Here is a 20,366-nt window from a genome sequence, read left to right as displayed (position 1 = left end):
TTTTCGGGGTACCCAGCTGGGGGCATTGATTCACGAATCGCTGGCGTTCCGGTATGGCTTGTCTGCGGTCTAGCACCGTAGTAAGAACTGAAAGATGAAAGATGGAATGGAAAAATGAACTCTGATTGCTTACCATCTGCTTGAAAGTAGTACAAGTGCTTACATAGAATGGTTAGTTAACGAACCAATGGCTATTAATAAAAATCGAATATAAAGACACACGCTTAGTAATGCTTCCCGTCAATGTAATAAACCCACCAGCCAGATAGCCTTGCATATCCTTAGAGTCTTTTCTTTTCTCCTATCAGGTAAGTCTTGCTGAGTACAATTGAGACTCAGGGTTTTATTCCCCCTGTTGCAGGTGACAGGTGGAGGCTAGAGCTGATCCTTGTGTGTGGATTCCTCCTGGTGGGCTCAGAGAGGATTTTCTTTACGCTACGATCATAGTTTTATTGATAACTCTCACCAAATATTTTTATAAAGGAAAGTTTATAATCTGTTGTCATAGTTTTTATATATCAATACTTCATCATGTCATGAATAGATATTTATTTCCGCTGTAATTCTGAGCACATGTTTATATTCCGCTGTTAAATTAAATTGTTCATAACTCTGATAACATGATTACATCATGTTGTATTACAATAAATATTATACTCTGATGTTGTATTAAAAGTGATGTAAGAAATGGTTAAGAATGATGTAAGCTTTATTCTCTCATTTGTGATCCTGATGGCAAAAATATGGATTTTCGGGTTCTCCCCTGTGGTGTGCCCAACGAAACTGAGTAATTTAGTGTTCTCCCTTGGGTGCTTAGTGTCTAATGGAAGACGAGCACTCCTAGGAGGCATTAGATTAGGTGGTTCTGCCACATGGCGTGCGCACCATGCCTGGACCCCTATAAAACAAAGTCGTAGGTGTCGCACTGCCCTCATCCCAAACCCTAGCTCGTAGCCATCGCCTCTGCTGAGCTCACAGCGCCACATCTGAGCTTGAAACCCTAAAGCCGCTGACGCCGTTCGCTTCGCCGCTCCGCTACTTCTGCGACGACGTGAGCCCCTCCTGAGCTTCGCCTAAGGGTAAGGAACCCACAGGTACCTCTCTTGTTCTCCCTCTCGCTCTAAGCCGCCTTCACAAGCTCGCCGAAGCTTCACTGGTGAGTCCGAACCGCTCAGGCGAGCCCTGCACCGTCACCGTGCCCTCGTGGTCCCTCCTGATCCTCTAGATCGATCCGCCATGCTCTGCTCTCCCTTCCCATGCCCTTGTTTTGGTTGATGATGACTGGAATCGCCAACTGGGCGAACGCCGATAAAGTTCCAGCAATGGCGCCGTTGTCGGGCTACTGTTCCGGCCGACCGCATCTTCTCTCTCTCCCTCTCCCTTCTAATCCTAGCTGTACGTCTTAGATCCAATGGCCGAGATCGCGCAATACCCCTTCATTATGGCATTTTGCATAAGAGCCCCTGCAATTTTCTATGTCTAAACCCACAGTCCATGACGTATTCTTCGAATGCATTTTCTCTTTCAGAAAGCGTAGTTTCCTTCGGTTAGCTTTAGAATACATTTTCTCTTTATGGAAAGCGTGGATTCCCTCTGTTAGATTCAAAATGCGTTTTCTTCTTTTGAAAATGTAGTTACTTCAGCTAGATCCAAAATACGCTTTCATCTATTTACAATTTTGCCACTAGTTTTATTTAAGCTATAACTTCTTCGTTTTAACTCCAATTTGATCCGTTCAAGTTGCGTCAGATTCGTAATTGAGTAATCTACATGTTTAAGCTACTATTAAATATATTTTCAACTTTTGAAATTCAAGATTAGTTTTAATCTATTATTTTATTAAAGAAAATCTTGTTTAAATCATAACTTCTTCGTTATAGCTTCGATTTTTGTGGTCTGTGTGTTCGTAGCGAGACATAGATTTATTTTAAAAACTTTTCATCTTGATTTTATGGTTGGTGTACTATTCTAATTTATTTCTATTGTTTGCTTCGTATATGATTGCATGGATGTTTATGTGGTGCGTTATGATCTTGTCCAGTTGGTGAGCTATACGTGGTGAATCGAGAAACAGTTCATTGAAGGTTTTGACTTGAAGAAGGATCTAAGTTTTAAGGAAAGTATAGCATGGGATTTTCCTTGTTGTCCTTTAATAATTTAATCATATGCATATGTCTACCTTGGCAACCGTAGCAAATTTTCCTAGCTATTTGATATCTTGGATTCCTTGTCACCTATGGGGTACTGCATTGGGTAGTATGATGCTAGTGCTCAACTAAAGTCATGATCTTGTAACTTGACTAATGGAATATGCAATAAAAACTAAAGGATAACTTTTTAGCAACATGGTTAAAGGGGGCTGGAGCGTTTGGCTACTTTCCAGATGCTTTAGATTCCTCTTCTTAAGGACTTATCTGTAAGTGATCATCTGGGACTTACAGTACAACTATGAGGGCCACATGGCTCTGGCTTTAGCTCAGTACAAGGACCTTTTCTAGCTTATTAGTGGTTACCTTTATGGTGCAAGAGGGACTCATTGGTATTTGCCGGGAAACAATGTTATTAGACCATGCCATTATCAGACCATCTTACATAAATCTGGACCGTGAAAAGGTGGCTTGTATTTGCAGGGAAACAATGTTATCAGACCATGCCATTATCTCCTTTTGCATTTCTTGTAGGCAAAATGCTCTAGATGTATGACCAAGCTTAATCCTATGTAATACTGTAGTATTATGTTGTACACTTGTGGTCCTTGCACCTCTCTTTCATCTGTTACGAACAATAATGTTCAGCTAAATGCAGTGCTATTTATGAAGAATCTAATCTGGATTGAGTCATTTTGATTTCTGCTGTGTGTGTTTGTGTGCTGAATGAAATTAGCGAGGGAACAATTTATCCACTGTCTATATGCACCCCACTGGCCAGTTCTATGAATGAATTGCATTTGTCAGTATCTTAACGAATTAGATTGTGCACTTCCCTTTGGACGGAACAAATCAAATCTAGCAAAATTCGAGTTATCTTTCATTGGCATCTTCCAACACGTGATATGTAAATTCAATGTAAATTACACTTTCTATCTGACAGTGGTTTTGAGGTTTCTGTTTCAGGAATCGATCCCTATATATATGCATTACATCTAAGATTGTGCCACCTCAAAGTCAACTGGACAGTTTTAGTACAGTAAAAATGACACTCTCTATGTACAATGACCGGCTACCAGTAACAAGTTGGTTTCCCTCAGCGTCCCTAAAAGGAGGCTTTTGTTCATACCCTACCGATATCTCGACCCAAATCAAAATTGCTTCATGTTTACTAATTGTGTTTCAAATTCAAGTGACTGAATGATATGAGATCAGATATGGATGGAACGGTGCAGCTCATGTTATGATTTATGAACATGGTACCTTTAGATGAAAAGAATACCTGCAATTGTTTTTGCTTATGAATAATGACACAGAACATCTCCTTTTCGAAGCTTTGACCTTTGTTTGAGTAGACACGTACATAGCAGTTTTCTTCGCCGCACAGTTGTACACTGATTTCCCCCCTCAGCAATACTATTAATAATATCTGTCAAGGTCTATTCTGTGGAATCTTTCGTATTTCACCTTTAGTATCCTGCGCCATCACTCATTTTTAGTTGCGCGCCTTCCTATATTGCTAATATTTCGTATTTCACCTTTAGTATTTCATATGTCCCTTCATACCATCACCCATTTTTTAAATTAACCATTACTGCTAGGCAATGTTTCATGCATAACCTTACAAAACTACATCTCTTCCAGCGATTTGGATTGTGTTTGACTCAGAGCGACCTAACTGCAATAATTCCTGACCTGAAATATCATTTCCTTTGCCTAAAGTACCAAAGTCTTTCCATGATTTTCAATCTGAAAACGATCCTGAAGCTTCTGCAATATTTTGTGCTTATCACCTGGTATGGCAATGACCATTGGCATGCAGCTTTCAGTATATATATATCATGCTTAAATGATTCTGTTGATTGAAACAAAGCAACGGAGCTTAGCTTGCCTATCTCTGGATGGTGTCACCAAGCTTATGCTGCTGCTGATCTAAGGGTATAGCAACATGTTCTATTGATAACTATAGTGGTTACATCAAAACCTTCTTACAAACTTGAGGCTTGCCTCTATTTATAGGCTCATAAGGCTTACACAACTCACACGCAACTAATATGACAACTAGATAACATCTCACATATGACAACTACGTAATAACTCATGTATAGCTAATTGGCAACTAAACTTCAAGATACTTCTTGATCACATTAGTGTAGTAGTAGTAAAAACCAAATTTGCAGCTACTTCTTGAAGTGTCTAGAGATGGGTGTATCTTTTCATAGTAGAAGAGTGGAACTTGTCTTCTAGCTCTTGATAGCAAAATTCAGTTTGGATTTTGACATACTCGAACATTCATGAACCATATGTTATATTTTGATGTCCATCGTCACCACCAGACCTCCGTGCCACTCTACGGCTTTTAAGCTCTGTGCCGGCGTTGAGCCCCACGTCGACAAGCCTCCATTCGTGCAGCAAGCAGATACTAGACTGAAAACACATATTGCAATAGTATATTTTAAGTGTTTCTGATGTTTCTAAGGTATGTTGCAAGTGTTGTATATCGATGTTGCAAAAGTAGATCTAAGCATATATTGTAATAGTATGTTTTAAGTGTTTCAGATGTTTTCAAGGTATGTTGCAAGTGTGTATAACGATGTTGCACATGTTGTAATGGCTATACACGTATGTTTCAAGTGTATGTTCTAAATGTTTCATCTGTTCCAAATGAATGTTACAAGTGTTTTGTCTGGATATTGCAAAGTAGATCTAGATGTTGCATATACATGCATGTTGCAAGTATATATTTCTAAAGTATTTTCAGGTGTTTCATACATATATGTTTGTAAGTGTTTCATCTAGATGTTGCATATGTTTGCAATGGTTTTCAAATGTTTTCCAAACTTTTTTGCAAGTGTTTCAGACGTTTGTTTCAAGTGTTTTATCTATCTTTTTTTTTATGTTGCAGTGTTGCATTTGGATGTTTCAAAAATAAATCGGGTGTTGCGCAATGGATACGCGTGGGAAACGGCCGGCGGCACGGATGACGTCCAGGACAATGCGAGACCACTACTGGTGCGCTCTCCTCGCGAGCCTGACGCGCTAGGCGCTCGATCGCTCCCTGTGTGTGGAGCGTTCGGACGCTAGCGCTTGGATCGGACCTCCGGGGGCTAACAAGTCCATAGTGGATCTGTCTTGCGGTGTTAACTATGCCGGCAATTGTTCAGGCTGCAGGCATGTCCGCATGTGCCAACAGATTGGAGGAGCAGTGCCCTAGCGTGTATTCAATTTGCTGTTGTAACAAATATTGTGCGCCCAGAGTTTTGCATGATTGCAGTCTTGGCTTCGTTTGAAACTGTCTATTCGCTGGCTTTTTTTTCTGAACTGCATTTTTTTTGAAGGAATGTAAACTCGTTTGGAAGCTTTTCTCATTTGTTTCGAAATAAACTGGGATATCATTTGGTGATCGAAAAATAAATCCTGTCTTTCTAAAAAGTCGGCAGGTATATAAATAAAAACTCACTTTATTAAGGGCCTGTTTACCAGAGCTAAGTCCTGTATTTTCGCCATTCTTCTCCACTCACATATACTGGCACCAGCTTCTTTTAGGAGGTGTAGAAGTAAAACTTAAGAGCATCTCCAAAAGTTTCTAAGAATTTCTTCCAAAATCATTGAGTTTTTCAATTCGCCAAAAGGTATTGGAAGAAATAAATAAGAACATCATCAACAGTTCCCAATAATTCACTCCGAAAATATAGAAGACAATTTTACATCAGGAATCCTAACCACTTTTATATATTCTTTCTCTCTTGTATATTTGCATCCAGAACTTTTTTTGTACTCTTTATTCTTTCTCCACTCTCTCACCTTTAGATTGGGCGAAGGATAAAAACGCGCGATCTCCGCACGTCTTTACACGGAAGGAAGGTTTTCTCAAGCGCCAAAAGATTGGAGGTGAGTTTGAGAGTTGTTGGAGATGGATTTTTTTTTAAATTTTTTCCTAAAAATCATAGATTGGGAAGGATTATTGGGTACGCTTGGAGACGCCGTTGTGAGCCATTTGCAGGAACTTTGTCTTTGGTGCGGCAAAAGGAGGAACAATCGTAGAAACAGATAGATCCTATGAGAGTGTTACTTGTTTTTTGTCCGGTACAATACAGAGTAGTAGTAGTGTTAGGTAAAAGCAAATAGAATTCCAAATGGAAAATGAAGTTACCTCGAGAATCAAATTCTAATATTTTGTTTTCACGGCACATTACAAAACGCAAAAGAAACACTATATGCAACTTCATATATTGAGCCCATAAGCCCACGGCCCACAGCCCAACCTGCACGCCCGCACCCTCCCGCGCTCCCAAATCCTCGACGGCCCTCTTCCCTAACCCTGGGCAAAAATAACCGAGAACCGAGAACCGAACCGAAATAACCGGAACCGAAACTGAATTAACCGAAACCGAAAATTTCGGTTCTTAGTTCGGTTCCCAGTTCTCAGGAACCGAAATAATATCGGGTAATTCGGTTCCAGACCTCGGTTAACCGAACAGAACCGAAGAACCGAATCTGTACATATTGGCCTAATACCAAAAGAACCGAACTGTATAGTATGGCTCGGTTTTCATTTTTCTCATTTTCTTCCCTTCTATGTCGCTGATGTAATGTATGGCTCGGTTAGTTCGGTTCTAACCGAAACCGAACCAAACTAACCGAGACCGAATTTCCTCGGTTCCAAGTTTTGTAGCTAATCGATCGGTTCCAGTTTTATGCTAACCGAATTTTGTAAAGAACCGACGAACCGGAACCGAACGGTTTCGGTTAACCGAATGCCCAGGGTTTCCCCGCCGCCGCCCGCCTGCGGACCCCTGGTCTTCCTCCTCGAGTCCTTGTCCGTCCGCAGCCACCAGTCCTCGATTCGCCGCACCTCTGTACCCGATTCATCGCCAGCCCGCCACCTCCATCCCACTGCTCCTCGCTGCTCCCCGGTCACGAGCCTCCACTCGCGCTCCACCTCCCCCCACCGCCGCCACATCCCAACCGTCGCGACACCCTTCCCGTCTCCGCCACGCCCTTCCACCTCAACCTTCCAGTCCGCCCCTGCCTCGCTACCACCCGGTCTGCCCCTGTCTCACTACCTCCCAGTCTGCCCCTGCCTTGCTATCTCCCGGTGTGACGCCGCCACGCCCTTGCCTGAGCTGCTCGTCAAACCCTCTCCGTCTCCGCCGTGCGCCGCCGGCCCGGCCTCCCGTTCCTGCTCCTCCCTCAGGTCGGGCGTGCTCCACTGCCATCCCCAAGGGATATGGGGAAGCGCAAGCCCATGCCTTCCGCCGCCGCTCGAGGTACGAAGCCCTGCCCGAACCGATTCGGCGCCACCTCCTCCCCTCCGTTCGAGCTTTCCTAACGTGCCTTTTCCCTCCTCGTGTTGCTGTTGCTGTTGCTGTCGTCACAGGACCGAAGAACCGGCCAAAGAGGCCAAGGTCCGCGAAGCAGGGAGCTGAGTTACGGGAGGAGAATCCCCAACTGTCGGAGCACGATGAAGGTCTGATCCTCTTCTTCTTGCGTTGGGTTCTTTAGGTCCAATGCTGAATAGCGGAAAGTTCTTAATCGGCTATTGACTTCACGAGCAACTCCTCCGTGTGACCCTCATTGGATCATTTATGGGAACTGCTAGCGCCCGGACGTCCGGGCGCTAGCGTCGCTCGCGCTGCTCATGGATGCCCCCCCCCCCCCCCCCCCCCCCCCCCAACCCAAACCCCAACCCCAACCAGCAACCTCGTCCCCATCGCCCGCAACCGAGCCCGCTTCCATCGGGATGCCCCCGCGCACGTCCAGCACGTCCGCACCTCGCGCCTCCGCACCTTGTCCCCATCGCCATCGCCATCCTCATCCCCATCCCCATCCCTAACCGTTTGCCTCGCCCTCGCAGGAGCACTCCCCACTGCGTCGTGCCCCCCGACGACGGCTCCGCTCCCCAAAGCGCTCCTGTCCCCCCTTCCCCAACGCACCCCCTTCCCAACTGCAACATCGAAAAAAATACGTAGTGCAACATTGATAAACATACACTGCACCATCGAAAAATATCTACTGCAATAACGAAAAGTATCTACTGCAACAAACGAAAAATATGTACTGCAACATCGAAAAAATATCTACTGGAACATCGAAAAACATGCACCGCAACATCTAAAAAAATCTGATGCAACAATGAAAAATATCTACTACAAAAACGAAAAAATGTGTACTGCAACATTGAAAAACATGTACTGCAACATCAAAAAATTATGCTCCACATTCGAAAAAATGTACTGCAACATCTCAAGCAGTAGTACTGCAACATCGCAAAAACATCTGTTGCAACAACCCCAAAAAATCCCATTGCAACATTCGAAATCATTTGTTGCAACATCTAAAAAAAAAAACCAGTGTAACACGGCGAGATCTGACCCGAGAGCTCGTCGGAACCCTAGCCACCGCCGCATCCCTTAGATCTAGAGGAGGAGGAGGAGGAGGAGGAGGGGGAGGAGGAGGAGGGCTCAGATCCAGAGGAGGAGGAGGGCTCAGATCCAGATCTAGAGGAGGAGCAGGCCTCAGATCCAGCCGCGAGCTACCTCGTCGGAGCCGCCGCTGTCGTCCTCGTCTTTGGTGGGGGTGCGGGAGCCGGGTCGCAGGGAGAGTGGGGGGTGCATGGAGGGCGAGGGATGGAGGGAGGAAGGGAGCACGGGCGGGCGGGCGCACAGCGAGCTCGCGGGCGCGGCGCACGGTGTCCCCGTCCCGGGGACGGCCCGGAGAGCCGGCAGGAGAGCGGGCGGAGGAGCGGCGCAGGAGAGATCGAGTGTGGGGGAGCGGGCGGAGTGAGTGCGGGAGAGAGCGAGTGGCGGCAGCGGGCAGAGCGGGGGGAAGTGAAGTGCGAGTACAGAGCGGTCTGTGGAATGGTGCGTCCGGCCTCTAATGGTCTGCATCTAGTAGTAAGAAGCTTAAGTTCCTAGTTTGTGCCACCACAGAGTTTTATTGTGGTGTTACTCAACCGATGACAGATTTGAACTCAAATTTCTTTGCATAGTAAGAAGCTTAAGTTGCTAGTTTGTGCCACCATCGGCCTTCGTCCACTTTCTCTCGTTTTTTTTCCCCTTCCTGTGACAAAATAGTGCTCATGTTCGTTCTTACTGAACTTGCATTGTGTGCAGCAGAAATTGTAGATACTGAATCTGGAGCAGCAGGGGCTGTTCAACGTGATAAAAAAGAGAATGGGAGCTTTCAAGGCACAGCGCAGAGTGATGAAGAGGACATAGAGGATGAGTATGACGCTCCTAGTGGTGATGCGCCAGGTGATACGATAAACAATGGAAATGATTGTTTTGATGAAACAGAGACTTCATGGTTAGTGCTGCATATATGATTTGTTCATTATCTGTCACCTTTGTGGAGTCTTATGGTTCCATGTTTGCATTTTCAGAATGTTAACTTGATCTTTTTGTAGTATATAATTTTGTATCACTAATTTGATTGCCTTTGATAAACAGGTAACTCCTTTTTTAAAAAAAAAAAACTTCATCTACAGCCACTTTTGTGTTAGTAGTAATCTTTTTAGACCAATCTGAGGAGGTTAGCCCTCATGACTTTTATTGTTGGGATACAGTTGAACTGGCAATTTTTCTTTGCAATTCCATCCATGATTATCAGTAAGCAGAAGTGACAAAAGATGCTTATCCTTTCTGTATATTGGTCATTTCCTGTTGTTGTGTGCATTGTCACTCCTTTTTCAACACCGTCTCATCTATCTGTTTTGCAGTTCATTTCATCGTCATGTAAGCCACATCATAACAAATGAAGAAGTCAAGGCGTTGATGAAGAAGAACTATAAATTTAAATGGGAAATGCCTGCTGTGGACATTCCAAGGTCCAAATGGGTTGGAACAGGTGAAAAAGTGCAGGTATAGTTTTGGTTAGTCCTTATGTTTGTATTTTGAAATTTATATGCTTGTCATCTGAATATTGTTAGATGATAGGGTGTACTATCCAGTATTGAGATGTTCTATAATATGTTTCAAGTTGGGATGCTATATTACCCTGGAATAATAACTATGCCTAATGCTGCCGAGAAAAATAACTATGCATAATGGCAGTGCCCATTATAGTGGCAATTGGGTCACTGTCGAACTGTATACCTCTTTGATTGGGTTTCCATGTTTTAAGGCTAAATTGAATCACACACATCATATGAAGTTGCAGGTGAACTTGATCTTTTCAGCCCTGAAATCTGGTCACTGAATTTGTGTGAATTTGTAGCTGACCTTTCAAAAATTTACTACTAAATCAGTTATTACCTTAAGCTTGTTTTTGGTACCTAATATTTTTTTTATAAGCAAGTGAGTGAGTTAATCTGCACTGGGTACGCCCTTTTTTTTTAAGTGAGTTAATTAGAAAATAAGTACATTTGTATTTTATGTACTTTATACACTTTCTCAACTGTGCATGACAGTTTGGGATGATTAATCTTAAGGAGAACCTTGATGCTTTGTTCTTTTAGGAAGCTTGTGATGATCATCTTCATGATGTCAAAGGAAAGTTGAGAGACCATTGGCAACATATGCTATCCAATCATTTAAATTCTCGAATGAGCTTCTTCTCTCTTTGTAAGTTCTCTTTATTGCAATAAACAGCATATCTTCCTTGTCTGCCTTAATCACAGCTGTGAAGGTCATGGTTCTTTCTTGTTTTACACTTACGGGCCTGTTTGGGAGTGCTCCATTCCTATAGCATACCAAAATACAGAGTTGTAGGTTAAAAATGAAGTTTTAAGCTTCTGTTTCCAATCTTAAATGAGAACCATTATAGCTTACTGAAACACCAACCCTCACTCTTCTTCCAGACTCCAGCTCCACCTTCATGAATTTGTGAAATAGGTGGAGCTGGAGGTCTCCTGAACAGGCTTTATGGTTGCTGAATTTGTGAAATTTGTGGCTCTAAACCTGTTTGCTTTAACTATTTCTGGATTATATGTTACTCCCTCCCTTTCAAATTGTAAGTCGTTCTGGCTTTTCTAGATACATAACTTTTACTATGTATCTTGACATAATGTGTATCTAGGTGATAAGTTATCAGATTTTAAAAAACCAGGAAGGAACTACTTCTCAGCCCTTGCCAAAATGTCATGATTCTGACAATCAACCTAAGGCCAAATTTTACAGTATCTTTCTTTTTCTTTAGTCCTCATCTCACAGCAATTTTTTTGCATGAAAATATTATGTTTGAGATAACAAGCATTATATGCTACTGTAATCACCCAACAAAAATACCAATGTGGAATAAACCACTGGTACTTGGGCCACATGGCGATTTTTTTCCCCAAAATTGCATGAGAGCTGTGTATCATTATATTAAAGAAGAAGTGCATGGCGAATTTAAATCTGGTAATTTATTTTTTAGATGTAGAGTCCAGTGTGGTCATAAATCCACATCAAGCTTACTGATGATTCAACACAATTGTTAACCAATCCGAGGCAATGATCCAAATTATCTCTTTGATATAACGCCTCTGGCCGTTTTTTCTAGAATCTAGCATGAACCAGCTGTTGCCTGGTGACTTTTTTTACCACTGTTACTGAAGTGTTGATCTTACACTTGGCCATTTGTGTTACTTTTTATATATGGAACAAGATAGCACTTTTAGTTGTTCTAAATCCCAAAGAGTGAAGTCTATTCATGGTGTATGCCTATTCGATCCTTGGTCTAATCATATTGCGGAAAAGAAGGGTTACTGATACAATTTTAGCTCCACCAGTCAATTCCCAACCCTACTTTCTGTGATATACAGTAACTAAACAGCCAAATTAGGGCTGTATCTTTTTAAATTTGCTCACAATACGATGTATGGTATGCTTTCTATTTTCCTTAATGCTAGATATAATTTTATTCTTAATGTATTACTGTAGGTAACAGTTATCGTGACATAATGCATTGCAATAAGAAGCCATTTTATCTGAAAAGTAATGGTCCTGATTCCAGTACCATGGACGCATATCTTATGCATGCTGTAAGCTTTACTATCTCTTTGTGGTCATGATATTATTCTTGAACCTTTTAATGGTGCTGGCTAATCTGCAGAGCGTACTACTTGTGCAGTTGAATCATGTTCATAGGACGCGACATGTTGTAATTAGAAATGACGCGAAGCTTAGGAATGATGCTGACAGAGATATTTCGGATGATAAGACATACCTTGATCAGGGTTTTACGCGCCCGAAGGTATATCGCATCAAAAATATTGAAATGTTGAGCACCTGTTCTGTTGCCATGGATACATTAACTGAGATTGCAATACCAGATATTTTTAGTTGTACTTTAGTGTGTTATCCTAAAGGGCGGGCCTGGTGCAAGCGGTAGAGTCTTACTGCCTGTGACCGGAAGGTCCTGGGTTCGAGTCGCGGTCTTCTCGCATTGCACAGGCGAGGGTGAGGCTTGCCACTGACACCCTTCCCCAGACCCCGCATAGAGCGGAAGCTCTCTGCACTGGGTACGCCCTTTTAGTGTGTTATCCTGCATTTGTTTTGCAATATTTCCTTTGTGATGTGTGTTGTCAAGAAGAAAAAGACATAATTATGTGAGGTGGATAGGGTTATAAGAACAAATTAAGCGGTCTCGACAGTTAGACTCCTCACGTTTACTCAAAATTTATGAGGAATTATGTTTTATATGTGATCTGTAGAGCTCAGCTACATTATCCTTTTGTGTAATTATAAACCATGGCATGTCATGCTTCTTAAGATGCATGTGACCTTTATGTTGATTCCCTGATTTCTCAAATATGTAGGAAGATAGGAGAACACCTCACACCCATTAGGGAGGGGTGACTTTCATATATATAGCCACAAGTTTAATCTTGTCCTAGCCCCTCTCTTTAAGATACATCATATTAATCCTGTTTTCTTTTGTCTAAATATATTTTTAGGTTCTTTTCTTGTTACCTCTCAAAAGTTTTGCGCGACGCATTGTGAAGAGATTGATCCAGCTTTCCCCATTGCCACAAAAGGTAAAATTTTCATTTCCTTATATTTATATGCAATGATTTGGGTTCTGATTTCTTCAAGATGCGAAGCAAATTTATAAAAAAAAAATCCAATTATCCCTATACATACATTTGATCCTGTTTTCTGCTGATACAATAGCTGATAGGGTTATGTAACCATATCAATAATAATGCTTTTATTTCTGGTGCTAAGTGATATCTTTCTCTTTTCTCTAGGATAGTGCCATGGGACAATTTAAAAAGGAGTTTGGTGAATCAGATGGCGAGGGGATACCTGAACATAGCACAAAACCTGCAGACTTTGATCTTCTTTTTGCTGGAGACATTGATGATCACTTTCTTTTTGGTGTAAAATTAACGAAGTGAGTATTCTATATAATTACTTAATATTTACTCCCTCCATTCCTTCATAGAAGGCGCAACTACCTTTTCTCGTAGTCCCAGAATACAGGGTGGCATCTTCTGGGCTCCTGTTTCGTGCATGCAACATTTAGTGTGGTGTTGGATGGACACTCCTTGGCTCCCACACGCATGCAGCTAGACACTGGCACAAGATCTTCTCTCTCTGTCTCTCCCTCGTACAGCATCTTGCATGAGGCAGAAGAAGTGAAGCGTTTTCCTTGGAGCTGGGCAGGAGTAAATGCATTTCTTGGTTTGTGCGGACAAGGGAGTTGCGCCTAATATACTGGGACGGAAGGAGTATTAAGTATTTAAGTTGCTTATAATAATTTTCAGTTTCAGACTGCAGCTTGTTTCTCTACACTTCCCACAGATTATTATTCTTTAAAATGGTTTTTCCTCCTTTTACTATCACATGACTAATTGAAAGTTTGGATTTCAATATATACTGAGTCGTGGATCTATAACTCTATATTTCACTATGTTCCCATTTCGAGATTCAATCAGCAGCTTTTATTTTAGTCCTTTGTTGGAAATCCCCTCATGTCATTATCTTATTTCCATCATTACAATGTTCAGTAGTCATCCATTTGCCTGGACTTCACTGAATCTTTACCTTCTACAAAACAAGCATAGTCACGTGCTTGTCTTTGTCTTTTGCAACGGTTCGATAATTTGATCTTCTATTTTCAGACTTTGTCATTTAAATTCAGTTGTCCTCATTCGTGAAACTCACTTTGCAAAAAAAAATTTGATTCAAAAAAATCTTTGCTGGTAATGCATCAGGTGTTATGGTGTTTTAAAATAGATATTGGTTATGGAATAGAAGTTGTTTCACATTCTTTGTAATTTAATGATGCTGTTTGTTCTAGTCTATAATAGTTGTGGCGCCTTAAATTAAAAAAATTTAGTCTATGATACCCATTTGTGTGGCAGGTGGCATACTCTGTTTCTTTGTACACAGCTACACGCAGTCTAAGATCAAACTTCATGAACTTTGATCAACAATTAATCTAACAATATGTGGATAGTATTTATTAAAAAAACCATTGGGTTCATATTTGATTTTTTTTCTTATGAACGTGATATTGCCATTATCAATAATATATTATGAGAAATTAATGCTCAAAGTTTAGTTTGGAGACTGCCACGAGTCATACCGTGCCTTATTTTTTGAAACGAAGGGAATACAATGTTATGTACTTTTTAAAACCAAAAAAATAACTTTCAGAAACAGATAAGCTAGTCTTCCAGAGAATATATGCTCTAATTATTTTTTTCTAGCACATCGACTGAGAACATCTAAATAATTAACGTTTGCACTAATGTTTCTGCAGGAAATCTATTAAGCTGTACAGTAACTTCTATTCTTCTGATATAATAGTTGCATCTCCTTTAGCGCTGAAACGTGTAAGTATTTTTTTTTTTCAAAAAACAAGATTTCTTCATAGACTTGATAACCTGTACTTACTCATGTTCTGCAGTTGTACATTACTCTTATTCTGGGCAGACCTTGTATGCTGTTGTCCCATTGATCTAGAATTTGATGTACTCCTGAAAAGTATATGGAAATTGCTAGAATACTTAGGATATGACACTGGTGAAATATTATCAAATCGTCTAATCAATCCTAGTTGCCATGGCACCAATCATCCCGACTAGTCGTGACTAATCGCGACTAATCATAGTGCATAGCTGATTGCCAAGGCACCGATCAGGCTGACTAATCGCGATTAGTCAGACGACTTGATAACATTGACTGGTGGTGGTTTGCCAGTAGTATTGTGGGGAGATCCAGGTGGGAACAGCTGTATGCCAGCAAGAAGCTGTTTTTTTTGGTGGTTTTGCAATCTTGCTTCGTAGAATGGGAGGAGTATGCAGAATGTATCATAGTGCTGATGGCACAACTTGTTAGGCCATGTAATTTATTTGGATATGGGTACAGGTAAATGTAAATGGCACTACACTTCTAGTGTGATGGATTTGAGAAGTAGCAACTGCTGCAGGACAGGATCCTCGGGAAAATGCTGGTTGAGGAAAATGCATTAAGAAAGCCTTCATAGAGATTAGCTGTTGGATTGGTCAATCTAAATGATGGCACCTGTCTGATTGGATGGACGAAACAGTATTATTGAAAGCAATAAATAGCGTCATCAAGTTTAGGCATTTCAAGCATGATTGGAGATTTGTCTGATATACTGAACTTTGATGGGGGTATAAAACACTGAAACCAAGCCATTTCAGCATCCCTGCTATGATCTTGTCAATCTTCATCTTGTTCCCCTCCTTTTGTAGCAAACTCCATCCCTGCAAACAAGACAATCCAGCAGAAAATACTCTGTTGTCTTAATAGAAAACTTCTTCTCAATGGCCCATCTTGTTCCTTCTTTGCCAAATTGCTCACACGCTAGTCCTAGAAAGGGGGAAAAAATCAAAAGGCCTGACTGGTACGCCACACAAAATTCTTTGTGATCCAAATAAACAAAAAGTCTACCAGCGATTAAGGCGGTTATCCCATCTAAAAGTCTTTTGTATGCCACACCATTAGAACTTAGCTATATAGCAGCCATAAACTTTTTATCTTTATTTCTTTTTTTATTGTTAAACGCCAATTTCTTTCATCTCATCACATAACTTTGCTTTCTAATCAATTACATTAAATTGAACTTCTAGAACATGTTTATTGTTATGGAGTTCTATTGTTTATGCTTTATGCTTTTATGTTATCAGAAAATTGATGGAGGAGAACATGGCAAGGAGAAAGATTTTGATTTCCTATCTTCAATTGAAGTTAGTTCCCTTGATCCTATGATGTATTCGCCACCTCATTACTAGATACAAGTCTTTTTGTTAAACCATAAATAATATGTCGACAATCCAGATTCACATGAAAAAAAACGTATAAATTGTATCTTTCACCCAAAGTACTTGAGAATATTTTATGTTGCAGATTGATAATGTATTAGTCTATTTGAACAAGAACTAATTCAAAATTTTGTATCTCAACATAGACTTGTACTTAGTAATGGAACAGAGTGCATTTTTTCCTTCTGTTTCTCCTTTCTCCTTGTTTACTTATTTCTAAAATGGTTTGTATGCAGATAGTGGTTGTTGATCATGTGGATGTGATATCTATGCAGGTAAACTTCATGGCTTACATGTTTTTCAACTTATATTTGGTTTTATACCTTTTGGTACAAATGAGAGTTTATGCATGGATGTAGAACTGGGAGCATCTGGAGGCTGTGTTTGAACAACTTAATCAGTTGCCATCAAAAGAACATGGAACCAATGTGATGCGAATTAGGCCATGGTAATTCTGTTTCCTTGAATATTTTTAGGTTCATGCTCTGATAACATCGACTCTCTGTATATTGGACTGTCAATTTTCATGGCGATTTATTATTAGTTATTTATGTGTATTCTCAAACTATATTCATATTAATTAAGATTTTTCATTGATGTCCAAGGTACTTGGATCGGCATGCACAGTACTATCGGCAGACAATACTGTTAAGCTCATACCTTACACCAGGTATGGATTCAGCTGGAATGTGGTTTTAACCTGCCCCCTTCCCTCTTCTCCTCGTGTTTTCAGTAACGTAGAACCTGGTGCTCAAGGTGACTAGTTGTTATGCACAGGAACCGTGAGACCTTGATTAGTTATGAGGTTGATAAATGATAATTTAATGGTGCTATGCAAGCTTCTTTTGCATCTATTACATAGTTGTCCATTTGTTTGTTCATATACCTATGTGCATTTCAAATTTCAATTGTTTTCCATGTTATGCAGAGATTAATGCTTTATTTAACGGATTATGCTTAAATTATGAAGGAAAGGTATGCTGTGATTGAAATCACTGACTTAGCTGTTTGTTTCCGCCCTTTAAGGGGGTACATGTATTGATGAACTAATAGTTTTACAACTTCTACTAGATTAAAATGGTGACCGAGTATGCAGGTGTTCTTCCCAAAATACAACTTGACTTGCGGCAGGTGAATGCTCTTATCCATTCTGATTCTGCCACATTGTTGCATATATAGTGAATAAAACTTAAATATTACTCATAGATATATTTGTGTAAACAAAGTCTTAATGCCATGGATACAGAATCCTCCTCAGTACTAAAGTTCATGCATCTTATTTACCAAAACAGTTATTAACTATTCTAATCCTTTTCAATGTGCAATTACTAAACAGGTGTATGAGCGATTTGATGCATCTTCTATTGCTGAAGCTGACGATGCGCGCTTTGATTATTTCTGCAACAAGGTCTGTTCTTTTATGCTTGTATAAGATATATATCTGCCAATGTACTGGAGTTAGCTCAAATAGTATATTTCTTATAATGAAGGATTTACTAGTTACAAAATAATCTGAGCAACTTTGTACAATCCTTCAAAGTGTACTTAGGCTAGTTCAAATTCTACAAACATCCTAGCAAATTGAACTATCTTGACAGTCTAGTCAGTAAACTTATCTGATAACCAGCTAACTGGTCTTATCAACTTGACTAAATCTCTAAGCAAATATCTACCTTACTCGGCTGGGCTAGCTCAAGCTGAGGGAGGCTTATTGGCATGTGGCCTTTTGGTGTGCCCCACCATGACAGTGTCTTGGCTGCTGCAGAAAATTCTGGAGTTTTTATTTCACCACATTTTGTGATCTATTCCAGATATAAATGTGTATCAATATATTATTTAATACATGTGTCCTTTTTATTATTTATGATGTGTTACAGGTATATCCAAAGATTCAAGACTTGGATGAGGTATGCTCTATATCTGTTGTGTACGAATGTTCAGTTGTGTTTGATACTTCTGAAATTTTGTAGGAACTTAGGCCTTGTTTAGTTCCTTCCCCTAAAGTTTACTCCCTATCCCATCGAATGCTTGGACACATGCATAGAGTATTAAATATAGACTAAAAAAATAACTAATTGCACAGTTTGCGACTAATTTGCGAGATGAATCTTTTAAGCCTAATTAGCTATGATTTGACAATGTGGTGCTACAGTAACACATGTGCTAATGACGGATTAATTAGGCTTAATAAATTCGTCTCGCGGATTACTGACGGATTCTGTAATTTGTTTTTTTATTAGCATTCGAACACCCCATGTGACACTCCCATGTGACACCTGATTTGACTCCCCAAAACTTTATACCCTGGATTTAAACAAGGCCTTAGTTCTTAATGCTTGGCATCTCCTGTAAATATTCATAATGTTAAGGGGTGTGTGAGTGCTGTGGGTGTTGTACTTTGCAACTCTTCTTCTTAATGAAACGATACGCAGCTCTCCTACATATTCGAGAAAAAATATATTGATAATGTTCATGCTCCTACAATGACCATCTCTTGCAAGATTTGCTAATTGTCTAGTGCAATGCAGGGTGGATTGCTGCTATTCGTGAGTTCATACTTTGAATATATTCGAATAAGCAATTTCTTAAAATCTAAGGAAGCGTCCTTTTGTCGAATTGGAGAGTGAGTAGACCGTCCTTCTCATTATAGATTATTTTATTTGTTCAATTTACGTTATCTTCCTTAGTCTTAAGACAAGTGGTTTTTTCTCTCGATGTGCTCCCAAATCAGGGCTACATCTCAACAGGATATATCTCGTTCAAAACTCTGGTTTTTTGAGGGCAAGAAAAAGATCTTGCTTTATAGTGAAAGATCTCACTTCTACCATCGATACAAGGTAAAATTGTCTGAAGCATTACTTATTGTATTATGTGATTCCTGTTGTTTCTGTGTTAGCTGTATTGTCTAGGATATTCATCATTATTTCTTGACGTGCAGATCAGGGGAACAAAGCATTTACTAATTTATTCATTGCCAGGGAGAAAAGAATTTTATCCGGAGGTATTGACTAAATTGCAATTTCATTGCTTTGTCTCACGGTTTACGGTGAAGAGGTTTTGATAGTTAATCTCCCTTGTGTTTGTATCTTCCTTTCAGCTTGTAAATATGCTAGGCGAATCAGAAATCCGGAAGTGCAATGTTCTTTTCTCTCGTCTAGATCTTCTTAAGGCGAGTTCACTATTTCACTTAGTTTGGTTCCATCGTGGAAACTGTAATCTTGTCCTGCTATTAATTTCATGCTCTGCAGAAACATTTATTTCATGGAGTTTGTGATCCATTCTATCATGCAGTTCAGCTGTTCAGTTAGCAGTATGAACAAATTTATTTTAATGTTTGTGGTCACACTATCATATTTCACAAAGTTTGGATTCAAGATGAAAATGACAAGCTTTCGGGTTTTGAGCTTCTGTTTGAAAGTTTGTCTCACCTAGTTTTGGTTGATGCTCAACAGTTTCACATGCAGTTCTCTCCTGATTATTTGTTAGCTCTTGTATATATAATATATATCCAATTTCTTATGCTGTATCTTTTAGTAGTTCATATGCATTGCTTGACTCCATGAGTTAATCTCGACCAGCATGTTAGTTATCCTTCGTCTTCGTGTGAACTGACTTGTTGCTAACTTGCAGTTAGAGCGGATTGTTGGGACATCTTCCGCACGAAGGTTGATTTCCTCGGACAAGGGCATGTTTGTCTTCTGCTGATGTAGCCATGTAGCAGCAGCCTAGTAGGTTAAACCCTACTGTTGAGCAGACGAATGTTTTTTATGGTATAAATGGTATATCTATTCATAAGCTATGTTTTGACCAATATCTAGTCTGGGGATCTCAATGTAATTATAAGGTCAGCCAAAGAGTTACGTTGTTGGATGCACCGGAGCACTACGGGCTGTTTGGATGACGCCTAGCCTGCAGCGCTCACCCAATCAACAAACTCCCCAGGGGGGGGGGGGGGGGGGGGGGGGGGGGGGGGGCGCGGGGGGGACAGAGAAGAGAAA

The 20,366-nt window shown here is 40.5% G+C and overlaps 1 protein-coding gene across 2 annotated transcripts; it reads left to right on the top strand.

The window, feature by feature from the left end:
- The first annotated feature begins 6,936 nt into the window (after nt 1–6,936).
- On the top strand, nt 6,937–19,718 carry LOC136504659 (protein NUCLEOLAR FACTOR 1-like). Of its 2 annotated transcripts, none has more exons than XM_066499618.1 (22): nt 6,937–7,417; nt 7,528–7,617; nt 9,263–9,455; nt 9,868–10,009; nt 10,606–10,711; nt 12,011–12,111; nt 12,201–12,323; nt 13,027–13,107; nt 13,321–13,466; nt 14,841–14,913; nt 16,234–16,293; nt 16,605–16,643; nt 16,728–16,816; nt 16,974–17,038; nt 17,297–17,343; nt 17,440–17,499; nt 17,705–17,776; nt 18,246–18,275; nt 18,897–18,991; nt 19,100–19,205; nt 19,307–19,369; nt 19,466–19,718. In XM_066499618.1, exons 1-22 carry the CDS (start codon nt 7,378–7,380, stop codon nt 19,640–19,642), a joined length of 1,998 nt encoding a protein of 665 aa, XP_066355715.1. In that variant the 5' UTR covers nt 6,937–7,377; the 3' UTR covers nt 19,643–19,718. The 2 variants fall into 2 exon arrangements, with proteins under 2 accessions (XP_066355715.1, XP_066355716.1); XM_066499619.1 differs by having other exon boundaries at nt 9,266–9,455; nt 19,466–19,716.
- The last annotated feature ends 648 nt before the right edge of the window (nt 19,719–20,366 follow it).

This window comes from Miscanthus floridulus, chromosome 14, assembly GCF_019320115.1.
Source record: "Miscanthus floridulus cultivar M001 chromosome 14, ASM1932011v1, whole genome shotgun sequence".
NCBI lineage: Eukaryota > Viridiplantae > Streptophyta > Magnoliopsida > Poales > Poaceae > Miscanthus > Miscanthus floridulus.
The sequence above is the reverse complement of the archived record's forward strand: the minus strand, read 5'-3'. Positions and strand labels throughout refer to the sequence as shown.